Source organism: Danio rerio, chromosome 8 (genome assembly GCF_052040795.2).
Source record: "Danio rerio strain M-AB ecotype USA chromosome 8, GRCz13ab, whole genome shotgun sequence".
Lineage (NCBI taxonomy): Eukaryota > Metazoa > Chordata > Actinopteri > Cypriniformes > Danionidae > Danio > Danio rerio.
The window spans coordinates 3,031,289-3,050,823 of record NC_141028.1 but is presented as its reverse complement, the minus strand read 5'-3'; the positions used below and the strand labels follow the sequence as shown (position 1 = coordinate 3,050,823).

The 19,535-nt window shown below is 37.3% G+C and overlaps 1 protein-coding gene across 7 annotated transcripts in view; it reads left to right on the top strand.

Moving 5' to 3' along the window:
* Positions 1 to 19,535, top strand: part of pi4kab (phosphatidylinositol 4-kinase, catalytic, alpha b) — a 151,871-nt gene that overhangs the window by 102,184 nt on the left and 30,152 nt on the right. For all 7 annotated transcript variants that reach the window (NM_001441535.1, NM_001441534.1, NM_001441539.1 and 4 more), the window contains 9 exon segments: positions 23 to 115; positions 5,362 to 5,518; positions 6,383 to 6,510; positions 7,993 to 8,151; positions 11,807 to 11,958; positions 12,603 to 12,710; positions 16,434 to 16,561; positions 18,191 to 18,349; positions 18,451 to 18,530. In NM_001441535.1, coding sequence (NP_001428464.1) covers positions 23 to 115; positions 5,362 to 5,518; positions 6,383 to 6,510; positions 7,993 to 8,151; positions 11,807 to 11,958; positions 12,603 to 12,710; positions 16,434 to 16,561; positions 18,191 to 18,349; positions 18,451 to 18,530 — 1,164 coding nt within the window.

Here is a 19,535-nt window from a genome sequence, read left to right as displayed (position 1 = left end):
GTCATTGAATTGTGTTCATCAGGTCACCCAGCTGACGGAGCGGCCCACGTGTGTGAAGAAGGATTACTCCAACTTCATGGCATCGCTCAACTTGCGGAACCGCTACACTGGAGAGGTGAACAATCACACATTACTGCCTCACACTTCACCAGGAACCATTTTAACAATATATAAATCTGATCATTTTTCAGTTTTGTTTGTGTATTTGCTTATGCTTTTATGCTGTTATGCATTTTTATTCATGTAATATTGCACCTTTTTAAAATGCATTCTAATGAGCAATTATTAGTGCACATTTATGCATTTTAATTCTTTTATTTATGCACTTATTCATGAGTTTATTTGTGCTCTCACTTGCAAACATTTTAGACATTTTTACACATTTGTAAACTTATTCCTGCATTTAATTGAATGCTTATTTATGCACCTATTTATGCTCAGTTATGCTTTATTTATTCTCTCAGTTGTGCATTTGTCTATTTACTTATTTGTACATTCACAGTTGAAGTCAGAATTTTTATTTATTTATTTATTTATTTATTTATTTATTTCCCAAATGATGTTTAACAGAGCAAGAAAATTTTCGCAGTATGTCTGATAATATTTTTTCTTCTGAAGAAAGTCTTATTTGTTTTATTTCGGCTAGAATAAAAGCAGTTTTTAATTTTTTTATATCCATTTTAAAGTCAATATTATTAGCCCCTTTAAGCTATATATTTTTTCGATAATCTACAGAACAAACCATCATTATACAATAACTTGCCTACTTACCCTAACCTGCCTAGTTAACCTAATTAACCTAGTTAAGCCTTTGAATGTCGCTTTAAGCTGTATAGAAGTGTCTTTTTTTTTTTGTACTTTATTTTTATTTCTTTTAAGGAGAGAAGAAAAGAATAATAATAAAAAATAAATAAATAAATAAAAATAAAACAAGGCGGGAAAAAAAATACAAAAACTAGGTTAAAAAAATAAATAAAATTAAGCAAATAATACAATAAAACACCAGAACTTAAATGAACGGTTGACAGGTCACATATTTCCTTACAGGTCACATGAATAAATACATATATAAATCAGATTACACTCTGTAAAGGCATAAGTACAATCCATTTCTCCCAATATTGCAGGTATTTGTCCACTTGTAGTTTTAAAGAAAAAGTCATCCTCTCCATATTTTGAACATTAGATATGATATCCAACCATTCAGATTTTGTAGGGGGTTCCAATTGTAGCCACTTTCGAGTCACAGTTTTCTTACTGGTTGCTAGGAGTATTTTTAATAAGTACTTGTCTTTTACCGTTAGGTTGGCTGCAATTTTTTGTAAATTGATAAATTGTTGTAAAAGAAAGATCCACATCATCACCAAAAATATTACGTATTACTTGCTTTACGTATACTGTATGTTAATTTGGGGGTTATAAAGTATCTGGTAAGATTCTTCCAGCAACAATTTCTCCACATACCAGAATTGGAAGAGGTGGCCTGTACTGAGCAGATATTCAATTAATCTTCCTCTGAGATAACTAGGTTGGATTCTCTCTCCCATTTTAGTCTGATGTAATTTTTTGATTCTTCCTTGGTCGATCGGATGGCAGAATACAATTTCGAAACAAGTCTTCTATTGTCTTTGTTCTTGTAGATGTCAATAACTAAGTCAATTAAATTGGGGGGATGGTTCTCTGAGCATCTAATCTAGCTATTAAATAGGTCCTGGTTTGCAAGTACCTAAAGAAATCACATTTGTCCAGACCATACATATCTGAGATTTTCTGGAAGCTATCTAATTCCCCATTTGAGGAAATTAAGCTAAATGTAGTGATGCCGAGCCTATACCAAGCTTGAAACCTCCCATCGATTTGAGCTGGTTTAAAGTCAGGGTCAAATGCTACCCATTTAATCAGTCTAGACTGTTTTTCAAGTAGAGGAGAATTACATTCTTTAAACCAGATTCTAAGGGGAACTTTGGACCACTGATTTAAGCTATTTAAATAGTGTTTATGTAAAATCTTGCTACCCAATAATGATTGTATTGGGATATCAATTTTTGAAGTTTGTATAGAAGTGTCTTGAAGAATATCTAGTCAAATATTATTTACTGTCATCATGACAAAGAAAAATAAATCAGTTATTAGAAATGAGTTATTAAAACTATTATGATTAGAAATGTGTTGAAAAAATCTGCCCTTCCTTAAACAGAAATTGGGGAAAGAAATAAAATAGGGAACTAATAATTAAGGGGGGCTAATAATTCTGACTTCAATTGTATATATGGACGTATACTGTATGTTTTTGCATTGAAAACTTATGCATTTAGACATTCGTGCCCTTTTTATGCACTAATGAGCTTACGTGCTTTAATGACATTTCTGCAGGTATGCATTTTTATTTATCTACTAATGCACTTTTAGACGTGAGTGTTTATGCCTTTAATGCATAAATTGTCTTATTTATGCACTTATTTATCAGCTATTTGTGCTCTTATTAGCAAAAATTGTTGACATTTTTACCCATTTGTGAACTTATTTGAGCACTTACTCCTGCATTTAATTAAATGCTTATTTATGCATTTATTTATGCTCAGTTATACATTATATATTCATTTCTCTTGTTTTTTGTGCGTTTGTTTTTGCACTTGTACTGTATGTTTATGTATTGCATACTTTTGCATTTTTGACATTCATGCACGTTTTATGCATTAATTCTATATTTTTGCACTTATTTATCAGCTTATTTGTGATCTTATTTGCAAACATTTTAGACATTTTGACACATTTGTGAACTTATTTTTGCATTTATTCCTGCATTTGATGAAATGTTTATTTGTGCACTTATTTATTCTTATAGTTATGCATTGCTGCATTATTCATTCACTCAATAGTGCATTTGTTTATTCATTAATTTGTGCATTTATTTTATGCACCGCATACTTAGTTCTGCATTTTAGACATCCATGCACTTATTTATGCTCATAGTTCTGCACTTATGGATTATTTATTTACTCAATGCATTAGTTTATCTTTTTTTTGTGCATTTATTTATGCACGTAGGCTGTATATTTACGTATTGCGTGCTTATTTAGACATTTATGCGATTTTTATGCACTAATGAGCTTACATGCTATGTTGACATTTAGGCTGTTGTGCATTTTTATTTATCTACTAATTCACTTAAGCATTTTAGACGTGTATGCTGTTCCTTTTATGCACTAATTTTATTAGTTATGCACTAATTTATGAGCTTATTTAAGCTCTTATTTGCGAACATTTTACACATTTTTACACATTTGCAAACTTATTTATGCACTTAATTAAATGCTTATTTATGCACTTATTTATGCTCCGTTATGCTTTATTTAATCTCTCAGTAGTGCATCTGTTTATCTACTTATTTGTGAATTTATATATGGACATATGCTGTATATTTTTGCATCGTATACTTATTTTTGCTGTTATGCATGTTTATTTATCTATTAATGCACTGAAGCTTTTTATGTACTAATTTTCTTATATGTGCACTTGTTTATGAGTTTATTTGTGCTCTTATTTGCAAACATTTTAGACGTTTTTACACATTTGTGAACTTATTTATTAATTTACTCCTGCTTTTAATTAAATGCTTATTTGTCTACTTATTTGAGCTCAGTTATTATTATTCATTCACTCAGTAGTGCATTTGTTTATCCACTTATTTGTACATTTATTTATGCATCCAATGTATATTTATGCACTACATACTTAGTTATGCATTTTAGAGATTTATACACTTTTTATGCATTAATTCTATTTTATGCACTTATTTATGAGCTTATTTGTGCTCTTATTTGCAAACATTTTAGAAGTTTTTACACTTTTGTGCTCTTATTTATTCCTGCATTTAATTAAATGCTTATTTGTGCACTTATTTATGCTCAGTTATGTATTATTTATTCACTCACTAGTGCATTTGTTTATCCATTAATTTGTGCATTTATTTTATGCACCGCATACTTAGTTCTGCATTTTAGACATCCATGCACTTATTTATGCTCATAGTTCTGCACTTATGGATTATTTATTTACTCAATGCATTAGTTTATCTTTTTTTTGTGCATTTATTTATGCACGTAGGCTGTATATTTACGTATTGCGTGCTTATTTAGACATTTATGCGATTTTTATGCACTAATGAGCTTACATGCTTTAATGTTGACATTTAGGCTGTTTATGCATTTTTATTTATCTACTAATTCACTTAAGCATTTTAGACATGTGTGTTTATGCCTTTTATGCACTAATTTTCTTATTTGTGCACTTATTCATGAGCTTATTTGTGCTCTTATTTGCAAATATTTTAGACGTTTTTACACAGTTGTGAACTTATTTGTGCACTTACTTCTGCACTTAATTAAATGCTTATTTATGCATTATCTATTAATATATATATATATATATATATATATATATATATATATATATATATATATATATATATATATATATAATTATCTACTTATTTGTGAATTTATATATGGACAAATACTATATATTTTTGCATCGCATACTTATTTTTGCTGTTATACATGTTTATTTATCTATTAATGCACTGAAGCTTTTTATATACTAATTTTCTTATGTGTATTTTAGATGTTTTTACACATTTGTGAATTTATTTATTAATTTACTCCTGCGTTTAATTAAATGCTTATTTGTCTTCTTATTTAAGCTCAGTTATTATTATTCATTCACTCAGTAGTGCATTTGTTTATCCACTTACTTGTGCATTTATTTATGCATCTAATGTATATTTATGCACTACATACTTAGTTATGCATTTTAGAGATTTATACACTTTTTATGCATTAATTCTATTTTATGCACTTATTTATGAGCTTATTTGTGCTCTTATTTGCAAACATTTTACACGTTTTTACACTTTTGTGCTCTTATTTATTCCTGCATTTAATTAAATGCTTATTTGTGCACTTATTTATGCTCAGTTATGCATTATTTATTCACTCAGTAGAGCATTTGTTTATCCACTAATTTGTTGCACTGCATACTTAGTTCTGCATTTTTAGACATCCATGCACTCATAGTTCTGCACTTGTGCATTATTTATTCACTCATTTGTTTGTCTTGTTATTTGTGCATTTATTCATGCACTTAAACTGTATATTTATCCATCGCATGCTTATTTTTGCATTGTAGACATTCATGCACATATTTGTGGACTTGAATATGCATACTAATGTGTACGTTTATTTTTTGCATGCATTCTTGCTATTATTTAGAGATTTGCATTTAATCAACAGTTAATAGACACTGTTATGGAAAGTGTGTGTTTGTGTGTGTTTGTGTGTGTGTGTGTGTGTGTGTGTTCAGGTTGCAGGGATGCTGCAGTTTGCTGAAGCGACACACAGCGAGTCAAACCTCAGTAAACTGATGGTTTCTCAGATGAGTGACGCTCTGGAGGCCAAAGACCCGGACGCTTTCACACAGAACATGTTCAAGATGACGGCGCTGCTCATCAGCACTAAAGGTACAGGATATACTGTATATGAGCACACAGAACATGACGATGAAACTACACAGAGAAAGAAATAACAGTGAAAGAGATGCAGTATGAACTGTGGCTCATTCGTGTTTCCAGATATTACCAGAAAAGCAGCAAACAGACAAAGACAAAAGCATTATATTGCATTATATTGCCCCTGTTTAATTTCTGTTTAATGGAGGCAAGATTGTTTCAGCACATTTCTAAGCATAATAGTTTTAAAAACTTATTTCTAATAACTGATTTATTTTATCTTTGTCATGATGACAGTAAATAATATTTTACTTGATATTTTTCAAGACATTTCTATACAGCTTAAAGTGACATTTAAAGGCTTAACTAGGTTAATTAGGTTAACTAGGCAGGTTAGGGTAATTAGGCAAGTTATTGTATAATGATGGTTTGTTCCATAGTTCTTTTGACTATCGAAAAAAGAATTAGCTTAAAGAGGCTAATAATTTTGTCCCAAAAATGGTGTTAAAAAAATTAATAACTACTTTTATGCTAGCCAAAATAAAACAAATAAGACTTTCTGCAGAAGAAAAAATATTATCAGACATACTGTAAAAATGTCATTGCTCTGTTAAACATTATTCTGGAAATATTTAAAAAAGAAAATAAAAATCAAAAGGGGGCTAATAATTCTGACTTCAACTGTATATAAAGACTTTTTATAAGATTACCTCTAAACATTCGAGTGATAGATGAAATGATTGAGAGATTATTCTGAATGTAGGATTAGATAAATGTTATAATGGAACCCTTGAATGTATGGGTGGCCCCTGCCGGGCCTTTGAGTTTCTATGGTCTAGAACAGCCTGTCTCTGTGTGTGTGTGTGTGTGTTTCAGATTGGGATCTCCAGCTTCTCCATCACCTCTGCTGGTCTCCGCTGAAGATGTTCACGGAGCAGGGCATGGAGACGGCCATTGCCTGCTGGGAGTGGCTGCTGGCGGCCCGCAGTGGAGCTGAAGTCCAGGTGAACACTAGTGAAGTGAAGACACACTCAAGGCTCATTATGTTTGCGTGTGTGTGTGCACGCATGCGCTCCTGTGCATTGTTGTGTTTGTGTGCACGTTCATGTGTGCATGCTTATGTGTATGTGTGTGCCTGCATCTGTGTTTGTGTGTGTTCATGTGCATGTGTGTGTACACTTTCATGTGTATGTGTGTGCAGGTGTGTTTATGTGAATCTGTGTATGCATGCATGTGTGCAAGTATGTGCGTGTGTGCGTGCATGAGTGTATTTGTCTATGTGTACACACTCATGTGGATATGTGTGTGCACGTGTGTTCATTCATGTGCATGTGCTTGTGTGTTGCGTGCATGTGTGTTTGTGTGCATGTTCATGTGTGTGCATGCATTTGTGTGTGTGTGTGTGTGTGTGTGTGTGTGTGTGCACGCACACGCTCCTGTGCATTATTGTGTTTGTGTGCACGTTCATGTGTGCATGCTTATGTGTATGTGTGTGCCTGCATCTGTGTTTGTGTGTGTTCATGTGCATGTGTGTGTGCGTGCATGAGTGTGTGTACACTTTCATGTATATGTGTGTGCAGGTGTGTTTATGTGAATCTGTGAATGCATGCATGTGTGCAAGTATGTGCGTGTGTGCGTGCATGAGTGTATTTGTCTATGTGTACACACTCATGTGGATATGTGTGTGCACGTGTTTTCATGTGCATGTGCGTGTGTGTGAGTGTGTGTTGCGTGCATGTGTGTTTGTGTGCATGTTCATGTGTGTGCATGCATTTGTGTGTGTGTGTGTGAGTATGTGTGTTGCGTGCATGTGTGTTTGTGTGCATGTTCATGTGTGTGCATGCATTTGTGTGTGTGTGTGTGTTCACGCATGCACTCCTGTGCATTATTGTGTTTTTGTGCACGTTCATGTGTGCATGCTTATGTGTATGTGTGTGCCTGCATCTGTGTTTGTGTGTGTGTGTGTGTGTGTGTGTATACTTTCATGTGTATGTGTGTGCAGGTGTTTATGTGAATCTGTGTATGCATGCATGTGTGCTAGTATGTGCGTGTGTGCGTGCATGAGTGTATGTGTCTATGTGTACACACTCATGTGGACGTGTGTGCACGTGTGTTCATGTGCGTGTGTGTGAGTATGTGTTGCGTGCATGTGTGTTTGTGTATGTTCATGTGTGTGCATGCAGTTGTGTGTGTGTGTGTGTGTGCACATGTGTGTATTTGTGGCCATTCGTGTTCATGTGTGCATGTTTGTGTGCGCATTCATATGCATGTGAGTTTGTGTATGCATGTGTGTGTTTCTGACATACAGACACAAATTGTACAGATGTGTGTATGGCACAGGTATTCATGTAATGTGTATTTATATAGTGCATTTATCGTGTATGGCCATACACCCAGGGACATAAAAAATACAGTTTGCACAGAATTAAAAAAAATAGAAACATATGTAATGTCCCCACAATTCACAAAAACAAACCTGTGTGTAGTTCATGCGTGAGATGGCGGGCTCCTGGCAGATGACCGTGGAGCTGAAGATGGGATTGTTCTCAGAGACGGAGTCAGAAGCAGATCCTTTAGCTGCCTCAGAAGAGAGTCAGCCATTTCCTCGTCCACCCAACGTCACACCGCATTCACACTGGATTGAGGTCTGTCACCCACACACACACTACTCTTATTACTACTCTACTCTTATATTACTCAGCTATGTATTCAAGGAAACTCCCCAAAAGGCTAGAAATGCTATATCCAGTTGCTGGATATAGTGGTTGGGAAAGGAAGAAAGTAAAGGGGGCTACCGCTGGAGTCAGGGTAAAGGGAGGGTGTGGTGAGGACTCTGGAGGGATAGGGAGGTAAAAGGGGGCCTAGTCGGAGTTTGGGAGTTTGGAATGATCCGATTGGCTTACTAACGGTTTGGATGAGAGACCAGCCGCGATCAATCACATCAAGTGCTCCTCTCGAAATTAGTTTGGGAAACTTCACTTATACTTTTACATTCATTCATGCAGTATTAATCATTTATGCGTTCATATATTTATTTATGCTTTTATTCATTTATACATGCAACTGATGTAGCCAATCTGAGAAGGTGCTCGCTGCAGAGCCACTTGGGGGGAGCTCACCTCCAATGCTGGAGCCTAGCTCTGCCTATGGGGCTCTGCAGTGAGTACCACTTGAATCATCCATGAATGCATTTGATTAGTGTAGGGTCCAGCCAGTTGTTCCAATGACGGTGTCCACTGGTGGATGAAGGTTCACTGCATGTTCGGTCTTTCCAGTGCACAATGTTGATCTATATTAAACTTAACTCATATCTGACTCCAATTTCAGTATGAGGTGGTTTAGAATATTAATATATTTATCCTCGTTTTATCTGACTCCAATTATAAAACATTGAGAAGATTATTTTGTTTCCTTTCACATTATTTTAGATTATGATTGAATATTCTCTTCGGTTCATCATTTTATGTTATTCTCGTTCGTTGGGATTCCTATAACATCCTGAATCTTGTTCCGGCCGAGTATACAATATCTTAAGCACAAGCGTGTCAGTCTTGGTCATTAAACCGTGGCGATTGACCGCTATCCTAAAAGGCAGAACCCTACTTGCTCAGATTAGGATGTTTTTTATGCGGTCCCCATAGATCTGCTACCTCCTAAATCAAACAGAGCTATTTAGTCAGATAATGATCATTACTATAGAATTAAACAGACCAGTCGTACTTAAACTATTAGTAACTTTGAATAATCACTATACTATCTAAATAGTGTTATAAGTTTAACAGGTGAAGGTCTATCCCCTTAGATATCCTTTTACAGTCTAAGTATACATGAATTAATGCCAATGTGGTAGTCGGAGCTCTAAAGACATCGTATAACGTGCCGCAATGCTCCGTCTACCGTGTTTTAGTCTGTTACTAACCTGTACAGGGGCTTGTGGTGTTATGAAATTACCACAATCTACTAGAGATAATAACACAAACTCTGTTTGAATAATTCAAAACATAACAATTTATTAGTCAGGTAAATGTGTATTACACCAAATTCATTCAGTCAATTCATAAACGATCAATACAAGACATGAAATAATCAAAGATATATCCAAGATGAAAAGATGCATACCTGACTTCAAAATATACATAACGTGGAGTGTAAGCTCCATGTTACGGGCTGATCTGGGTAAGGAGAATCGCCCTGAGCCTTTCTCAAACCTTACCTTAAAGGGCCATGAAACCCCCTCGTTTCAGCAGGGTGTTTTCACACCTCTACTTTGGAAAAAGTCAGAAAAGTGGGCGTGTCCAGCTCTGTTTAGGGGGGAGTGTCGGAGGAAGAAAAGTGGGAGGGTGTGGGAGTGTCTATTTGGGCACGCGCGAGTTTCAGAGTCAAAATACACACACACACACATACAGGAGAAAGTGATGGTGTTTAACCTACATGGACATCTGTAGTCGAATTATTTGCCAAATTATTAAATGGTGGACTTTAACTGCAGTTTGGCTCTTTCATTCAGGGAATTCATTCATGTCCCTCACGAAAAACGAGATATTTGATTCGAGGAACTGCTCTAAGCGTGTATTATTCATGCAATGTTTGTTACCGCACGGCGAATGAGAGAAAAAACCCTCCGCATTTCCCAGAAACTAAGATGCACACGGCAGGTAGCGTCAGAAAGCTGCATGTGTCATTCCTGTCACTAAATGCGGTGAAAATCCTACACGAGGTTAAAGTTTGGTTGTGGTGCTAACATGTTTACACTCAGTGCAATAGTTTGTTAGATACAAACAAACTGAATAAACAAAGAGCACTGGTCGCTCACTTACCAAATCTGTAGAGACAGGACAATCACCAGCAACTAGAGCCGCGTCTTTATGAAGAGGAGACTACAAGCGAATCCGGATCTCAGCGTTTGCAGATGAGAACAGCTCTCAGGTAAACAATAATCCTCCTTAGACACGTAAGTTATTGTTGTCGAGCGTCGCGTACACTGTTAATCCACACGTGAGTATGAGCTCTCACAGAGAGAAAATGAAAACAAAACTTAACTGCAGCAAACTATAAAAGCAACACTTCACGCTTGTTTTACCAACACAACGTGGCGTCTCTGCCGTCTAAACACTGTGACAGTAATGAATATTAATGAAGTTGCACAATAGAGCGCGCTGATTGGCTTGAACCAAGCCTTACTCATGCATTATTGCAGCACACTGTAAGATGTAATAAGACTCACTCTGGCACAGACGTCCAGTCTGCACGCTGGAATACACGCTATTATGTCATGGCCGTGACGCAGCTTCAAAAACTCGTTTCAAACAGGAAGTACGAATTTGCTTGAAATAACGCAAAAACAACCAATTTACACTTTTTAGTGAAATATAGATGTCCTAATAGTGTTTTTAGTTTCAGTGTGGGACACATATACGACTGTCAACAGCTCAAAACATGTGTTTTGGTGTTTCGTGACCCTTTAAGTAATCCAAGAATCCCATCAAGGAAAGGGGTGTGTGCATAACAAAAGGCATTTGTATTTAGTGCTGCCTGTGGAAAAGTCACACCCTTCACAGTGGTTCAAAAGATGCCTGAAGTTATATATTTATGGTTTTGATTATGTCTATTTCTGAGAGAATGAGACCATTGTACCAGTCGCACTGAGACATTTTAAATGATATCAAACATGATAGATAAAGTCACTTTGGTTAATCTAGAACATTCAAACATTGAAATGACCATATGTGTGAGTTGGGGTGATTGAAGCTGAGTTTCAGCAGACTCAGATGCAAATGCAGCAGGAGCTGGTTTTTCCCGCATTACCACCTGCTGGGTTGTGGAGTCAACCGTCTCCGCTTTCAGCCCATGCCTGAATTGTCAAAGACATCAAAATATTTGCAATATCTCAACTCTCACAATTAGCATCCAAACAGTTTCAATTTATTTAATTATTAGATATTTTAAACCTTTTTTTTAAATGATGCACAATAGTGGAGCGATTCATTAACAAATGCACACAGTTGGTGCATTTATCATTTATTTATTCATTTTCAGTAGGCTTGTATTTTTGTCTCATGCATTCGATGGGGCAATTCATTTGCAAAAACCCTCAATTTTTATTTTTAATAATACATTTATTTATACTTCTGCCTTTGTTTCAACATGAAGGTATTTTAATGCAGTGCACTGTTTGTTATTAATTTTTTGCATTTGCTTTTGCACAAGTTTTGTCAAGCTAGAGTCTAACAAAAGTCTAACAATGTTGGCATCATTGCATTCCTCAGAGCAGTAGTGATGTTTGCAGTGTTTTGTGTTTAGTTTCTCATTCAGAGGTTTGAAATCGCCAAGTACAGCAGTGCGGATCAGGTGGAGATCTTCACGGGTCTCCTGCAGAGGGCGCTGTCTCTCAGTGTTGGAGGACGCCAGAGCAGTCTGAACCGACACGTCGCCGCCATCGGCCCACGATTCAGGTCATTCTTTAAGCACACTCAGCCCCCCGAGAGTCAACTCAATAGAATATTCTAAAATATTAAAATATTTAGATTTAATAAAATAAAAAGATTTTGTTTTAACATAAAACAGGTTAAGCATGAATTCCAGTATACTATAATAATGAATATTATTTCTATTTGCATTTTCATTATTCATTCATTCATTTTCTTTGCGGCTTAGTCTCTTTATTAATATGGGGTCACCACAACGGAATGAACCGCCAACTTATCCAACATATGTTTTAAGCAGCGGATGCCCCTCCAGCTGCAACTCATCTCTTTGAAACATCCATACACACTCATTCACACACACTATGGCCAATTTAGCCTACCCAATTCCCCTATACCACATGTGTTTGGACTGTGGGGGAAACCGGAACACCCGGATAAAACCCATGCCAATACGGGTAGAACATGCAAACTCCACACAGAAACACCAGCTGACCCAGCCGAAGCTCCAATCAGTGACTTTCTTACTGTGAGGCGATTGTTCTACCCACTGCGCCACCGTGACACCTATTTTTATCATAATTACTTTTATTGTACTGTGTTGTGTGGTATGTTGAGGTGTATATACAGTAATCCACTGTTGCTGTAATGGTGCATTATGTGTGTGTCTTCAGGCTTCTGACTCTGGGTCTGACTCTTCTTCATGCTGATGTTGTGACTAACGCCACCATCCGTAACGTCCTGAGAGAGAAGATCTACTCCACTGCCTTCGACTACTTCAGGTAGGACTCTGGGAATTTTAAAGGGCAAAATCCGTCCAAAATTAAATAAAATAGTGTTTTTTTTTGTATTGAAATGCATTTGTTAAAAATCATTTAGTTTTTCTCCACTGATTTGTGCATCTTCAGCTTGAATCAAGAGTGCAGATTCGCTCTTGACATTGATGGGGGCATCCATCTCTAGAGCGCATGCGTTGAACATCACAAATTCTGTTTCACGCTTTTGAAAACATGATTAAAGTACTAAATAATATAAAAGAAAACACTTAATAATATAAATAGCAGGCCCATCTCATGTTGCAAAAGTCAATTTACATGATTTTACTGCAGTCAGGCTTTGAGGAGGTATAAATGTAGAGAACTTTAGAGAGATGTATATGAAAACACACATTGAGTGAGTTTGTCCTTGTTTACATTAGAGATTACATTTTTTATGGAGGTTGCGTCTTTTTGGAGTTAACAAGAAGCTCATGAGGTTGTTTTATAAAGCAGTTCTGGAAAGCATTGGCATCACAGTGTGATTTGGCAACCTATCTGTTCAGTGTAAATCTAAACTGATGCATCTCTTAAAGGGTCACGAAACACCAAAACACATGTGTTGAGCTGTTGACAGTGGTATATGTGTCCCACACTGCTATAAACACTATTAGGACATCTATATTTCACTAAAAAGTGTAAATTAGTTGTTTTTGCGTTATTTCGAGCAAATTCGTACTTCCTGTTTGAAACGAATTTTTGAAGCTGCGTCACGGTCATGAGATAATAGCGTGTATTCCAGCGTGCAGACTGGACGTCTGTGCCAGAGTGTGTCTTATTACGTCTTACAGTGTGATGCATTAATGCATGAGTAAGGCTTGGTTCAAACCAATCAGCGCGCTCTATTGTGCAACTTCATTAATATTCATTACTGTCACCGTGTTTTCAGGACAGAGACGCCACGTTGTGTTGGCAAAACAAGCGTGAAGTGTTGCTTTTATAGTTTGCTGCAGTGAAGTTTTGTTTTCATTTTCTCTCTGTGAGAGCTCATACTCACGTGTGGATTACAGTGTACGCGACGCTCGACAACAATAACTTACGTGTCTAAGGAGGATTATTGTTTACCTGAGAGCTGTTCTCATCTGCAAACGCTGAGATCTGGATTCGCTTGTAGTCTCCTCTTAATAAAGACGCGGCTCTAGTTGCTGGTGATTGTCCTGTCTCTACAGATTTGGTAAGTGAGCGACCAGTGCTCTTTGTTTATTCAGTTTGTTCGTATCTAACAAACTATTGCACTGAGTGTAAACATGTTAGCACCACAACCAAACTTTAACCTCGTGTAGGGTTTTTACCGCATTTAGTGACCGGAATAACACACGCGGCTTTCTGACGCTACCTGCCATGTGCATCTAAGTTTCTGGAAAATCCGGAGGGTTTTTTTCTCTCATTCGCCGTGCGGTATCAAACATTGCATGAAAAATACACGCTTAGAGCAGTTCCTCGAATCAAATATCTCGTTTGTCGTGAGGGGCATGAATGAATTCCCTGAATGAAAGAGCCAAACTGCAGTTAAAGTCCACCAATTAATAATTTGGCAAATAATTCGACTACAGATGTCCATGTAGGTTAAACACCATCACTTTCTCCTGTATGTGTGTGTGTGTGTGTGTGTGTGTGTGTGTGTGTGTGTGTGTGTGTGTGTGTGTGTGTGTGTGTGTGTGTGTGTGTGTGTGTGTGTGTGTGTGTGTGTGTGTGTGTGTGTGTGTGTGTGTGTGTGTGTGTGTGTGTGTGTGTTTTGACTCTGAAACTCGCGGGTGCCCAAATAGACACTCCCACACCATCCCACTGTTCTTCCTCCGACACTCCCCCCTAAACAGAGCTGGACACGCCCACTTTTCTGACTTTTTCCAAAGTAGAGGTGTGAAAACACCCTGCTGAAACGAGGGGGCTTCATGGCCCTTTAAAGACAGCATGGAAAATTGTCGGGCACGATGAATATTTTAATCCTCAAGTTTTATATGAGAACTGTGTCCTCAATCAGGTAGAAAGGATTGTAAAAGATCCAACTCATTTTTTGTTTCCACAGTATGAACTGCTTCCCTCTGGTAGAAGATATAGGGTGCTTTCACACCTACACTTTTGTTTCGGAACGTATCTCGTTTGCCCAGTTAGCGCGGTTCGTTTGGCATATGTGAACAGGGCAATCGCGCTCTGTTCCGCGCCAAAGTAATCGCTCCGAGATCGCTTGAATGAGGTGGTCTCGCCTCGATTGAAACGAACCCTGGAGCGGTTTGATTACAGTGAGAAAGCGATATGATCCGAGCGCGGTTATATCACAGTGTTTTATGGATATGTAATAGGCTTACGGCGATTTGAATAGAGAATTATGAGTAGGGCGGGAAGTTTCGCGAGTCTCCGGATGCCCGCAAATGAGTGATGATCTCCCGGTAATCTTGCCTCTCCCTCCCTCAAATAGGCATCGTCGCACACTCTTCTCACCCCTCCCCACCGCGTCTCTCCTCAGACATGTCGCGCGCGCACCCTGTCAATTACCACCAAACCACCACCTCTCCTGACAGCTGAGCGGGACGCTGCAAAATAAACCCTGACACTGACCAATGTAAGGAGAGTTTACTGGCACGTGACTTGTTTTAGCTCTTTTGGTCCGATTAGAAACTTTGCAGTGTGAAAGCGAACCGCTCCAAGAGCAAAGAGCAACAATGTAACAATTGTAATCTCTGTTTCAGAACAACTGAATCCATTCACAGTTGTGAAAGCACCCATAGAGTCCCCAAGTGTAGGTTAAACCGCTATAAGAAATCCTTTGTACCTGTGTCAGTGGGTTTATTTAATAAGAGTATATCTTAATTAGCACTATAAATTTTGTAATTGTTGTACTTTCTATTGTTTTTTTTTATTGCTTGTTTTAGTGAGTGTCAGCAGCAATATGGCGTTGTCCATAACAAATCTCCTGTCATGGACAATAAAGTTTTACTACTACTACTATATGCCTGTTATTGTTTTTCATAATCATAGAGGCCAAAATACACCTCTTATACAAAATCAAAACTGAATTTTAATTAATTGCACTTCCTTGGTCAATAATATTACGGTGAACTAGTAGCGAACTTGACTTGGTGCACGTATAGGTTAAGAGTTGACGGAACATTACTTTATTTTGAAGTCGATTAAAATATTGGTAGGGGCATTTCAGTAAGTGCACTGCAAAAAATGCTTTTCTTGTTTAGATTTTTTGTCTTGTTTCTAGTCTAAATATCTAAAATTTCTTATATCAAGAAGAATTTTCTTGACAAGCACAACATATTGTCTTGTTTTGAGAAATAATATGCCAATATTAAGTGAGTTTTTCCTTAAAACAAGCAAAATAATCTGCTAATGGGGTAAGCAAAATAATCTTGTTTTTTCTTTTGACGTAAGATTATTTTGCTCACCCCATTAGCAGATTATTTTGCTTGTTTTAAGGAAAAACTCACTTAATATTGGCATATTATTTCTCAAAACAAGACAATATGTTGTGCTTGTGTAGAAAATTTTTATTGATTTAGGAATTTTTAGATATTTGGACTAGAAACAAGACAAAAAATCTTAGTAAGAAAAGCATTTTTTGCAGTGTGGTGGATATGGGCGGGGACACATCCCCTCCATCCATGCCAATTCTACACCCTAGACCTGAATATATGCATTTTTCATGCAAGCTGAATGTGTGGCTTTTTGTGTGTGTTTCTCCAGTGTTGCTCCACGGTTTCCCACACAGCCAGAGAAGCGCCTACGAGAAGACATCAGCATCATGATCAAGTTTTACGCGTGTCTGCTGTCAGATAAGAAATACCTAACCGCCACACAGCTCGTGCCGCCAGGTAAACACACCTGATCTTACCACTGAAAGCAAACATGAATTGGCATGTCATGTATTAACTACACATAGGTTGAATATAAATGCAGTATGTGTAGATAAACTGATTTGTCATACATCATCATTGTTATTCGCTATATTTTATTATTCATTTAGGATTATTAATTCATTATTTATTTATAAAATGATGAGTTAACGTGAGTTAATACCAAGTGTGCCATATGCCTAGTTTTGAGTGATGCTCCTGGCCGTTAGATCGCCCTCTGGGGGCAGGCTGCAGTACAAGTTAGAGATCTGCGCGGGACTACATTTTGAATCCCGTCCCGCCTGCTTCCGCCAGGTTTTAGCTCGAACTCGACCGCTCCCGCTTATATTCAGCATTTGTTGTCTTGCTGCCCGACCCGACCCGTTTTCTACCCGCCGCACCTGGGGTCCGTTCTTCGTACGTGGATTACTCAGTTATCTGGATTTGGATATTGACGATTTGACACGATCCAGTATCGTTTCGTTCTTCAAAGCTGATCCGAGGTTTGTTGTCATGGCAACAGTTCTGCTAGGTCAAACCTGATCGGGAGCAGGTTCAATTCATATAAACAGGATTAGATCGGCTCAGTTCAAGCAAAGATAATACAGAAAGTATGTTCCGAATTCTGATATTTTCTTACAGTAAAAGTTATATACACTTGGGAAAATGGTACATATTTTTAACTATATAAATAAAGTTATAGTCATTAATAAAATAAATAAAGTTATACATAATAATAAAACGTATGCAATCTGCACCCTCGAAACGAAAGTACAAAGACTGCCACCTGGTGGTGCACAGAGGAAACTTATTGATATGAACTTTTTAGATCGCTTTAGTACAAATTTTGTATAATAGAAATGCAGAATATGTGACTTTTTTTAAAAGCAATAATACATTTATGCAGTCATAAACATGTTTTGATAGTTAATATGTCAGTGATTTGATGCTTCACAAAAGTTGCAGACGCCTTTACCAATATCAAAATGCTTTGGTAAACAACCAGTTATTCTTTACACTGATTAAAAAACGTCTACTATAATAAAGAAAATCTTTTCTAAATGTGGAACTAAATACATTGATTTGCATTGAAATACATGATGAATACTCTTGACACATGAAAAGCCTGCAGCTCACAACAAATGTGGAAGGTTATTGCGTGTCATATTTAACAAACCGTTTACAGCTAATTTGATGTAATTTTGCTCACATGAATAACTGAATATTAATCAGATGATGTCATTACGCTGCTGTGCCGTCAGCCAATCGTTGCATTGCTGATCATGATTTCGAGGATGGATAGATCTGTCCTTCACAACACACGCAGCGATCTCAGATCAGTTTATCCAGACATTCTAATCTGATTCACGAACTTGTTTGAAGAACCAAATTAGCGAGAGATCAGTTATCAAGATGAAAAGATCCAGGATCTGCCAAATCATCTTAGATCATTTAAGCGAGGTACGAAGAACTGACCCCTGTTCCCGCTAACGAGCGATATTTTGAAATGCAAACGGTTAAATTTAAGAATAGGCTTGGTGAAAGAGGACACAATATACAGTCTGTATGGTAGAAAGCCTTTAAAACGTGTGTGCATGTGTGTGTCAGATCCTCAGGACGTGTCTGTGAACAGTCTGTCAGTGATGGCCGGGATGGACTCCAGGAGCAGTCTGGATGCGGCTGTAGGCTCCAGACAGCAGGTTACTCAGGGCTGGATCAACACATATCCACTGTCCAGCGGCGTCTCCACACTGTCCAAGAAATCAGGTGCACATATACACATTCAAAGATTCCTACTCATCTATTACATTTTGCAGTGTTAACAAGAAGGTTTTCTAGTATACTACATGCTCATATCTCTACTGTAGGTCTGTCCAAGAAGACCAACAGAGGAACACAGCTGCATAAATACTTCATGAAGCGCAGAACACTGCTGCTGGCGCTGATGGTGAGAACAAACCAGCAGTTATCACATTACTACGCATTCTACTACAGGCCTGCTGAATGTGGGATTTTGATTGAGTCCCAGCTGGGTCAGTTGGCATTTCTGAGTTTCCAAACACATGCGCTATAGGGGAAATGATGAACTAATTTGGCCGTAGTGTATGAGTGTGTGTGTGAATGAGTGTGTATAGAGTGGAGGAACTATGACGTCAATTTGTATGCAAAAACCCGGAAGCGAGTTAGCATTTTAGCACTTCCGGTTCCCTCGTCCCAAAGTCAATGGGTTTTTTGAATGGGGTTTCAGTAAAATCGCTTAAATAAGGTCCGTGGCGAACACCAACTCAAGATACTTTCACGTTTTGTTCTACGACATAAAACACATCAGTTACAGCACACTCTTCAACTTTTAAATCGATTATGCTTCTTTAAAAAGACGGTTGCTGTGAAGTTGCTAAATGGGACTACAGGCGGCTTTGGGGACTGTATACGTCATCGAGCTGATCTGGTCTAGAGCGCAGCTCGCTTGTGTTGAGCATTTGGATTTTTTTCGTTATTTAGCTATTTTCATGAATAGTATTTTATAGTTTGTTGTTTTATTCTAATTGAGAATTCAGATTGTGTGTAGATAATTCCTTCACTTGTAAAGACTGTCAGGACAGATTCAGTTGTTGATCATTTATTTTAATTAAATGATATTATGAAGATACTGCTCACCAGTGCAGCCTGTCTCTTTCCTGCTCTCAGTAATGCAAACGTGCGAATAAATGTGTACAAATACAGACATATTAACTGTCATTTTACCGTGATCAAGTGATTTCTCGTCTTTTTTTCTTCATCTGAACACATTTAACTGCAATATTTACACTCCTCCATAAAACGTTCAGCAGATGTGACTGTATGGGCTGCTTTTCGCTGTATTTCGTGACAAAAAAGGAATATTGAATGTTGATCTGTGTCCATCATGATGGCATTTGATAGACTTGTTCCTCCTCACGCCTCATTTCTGTCG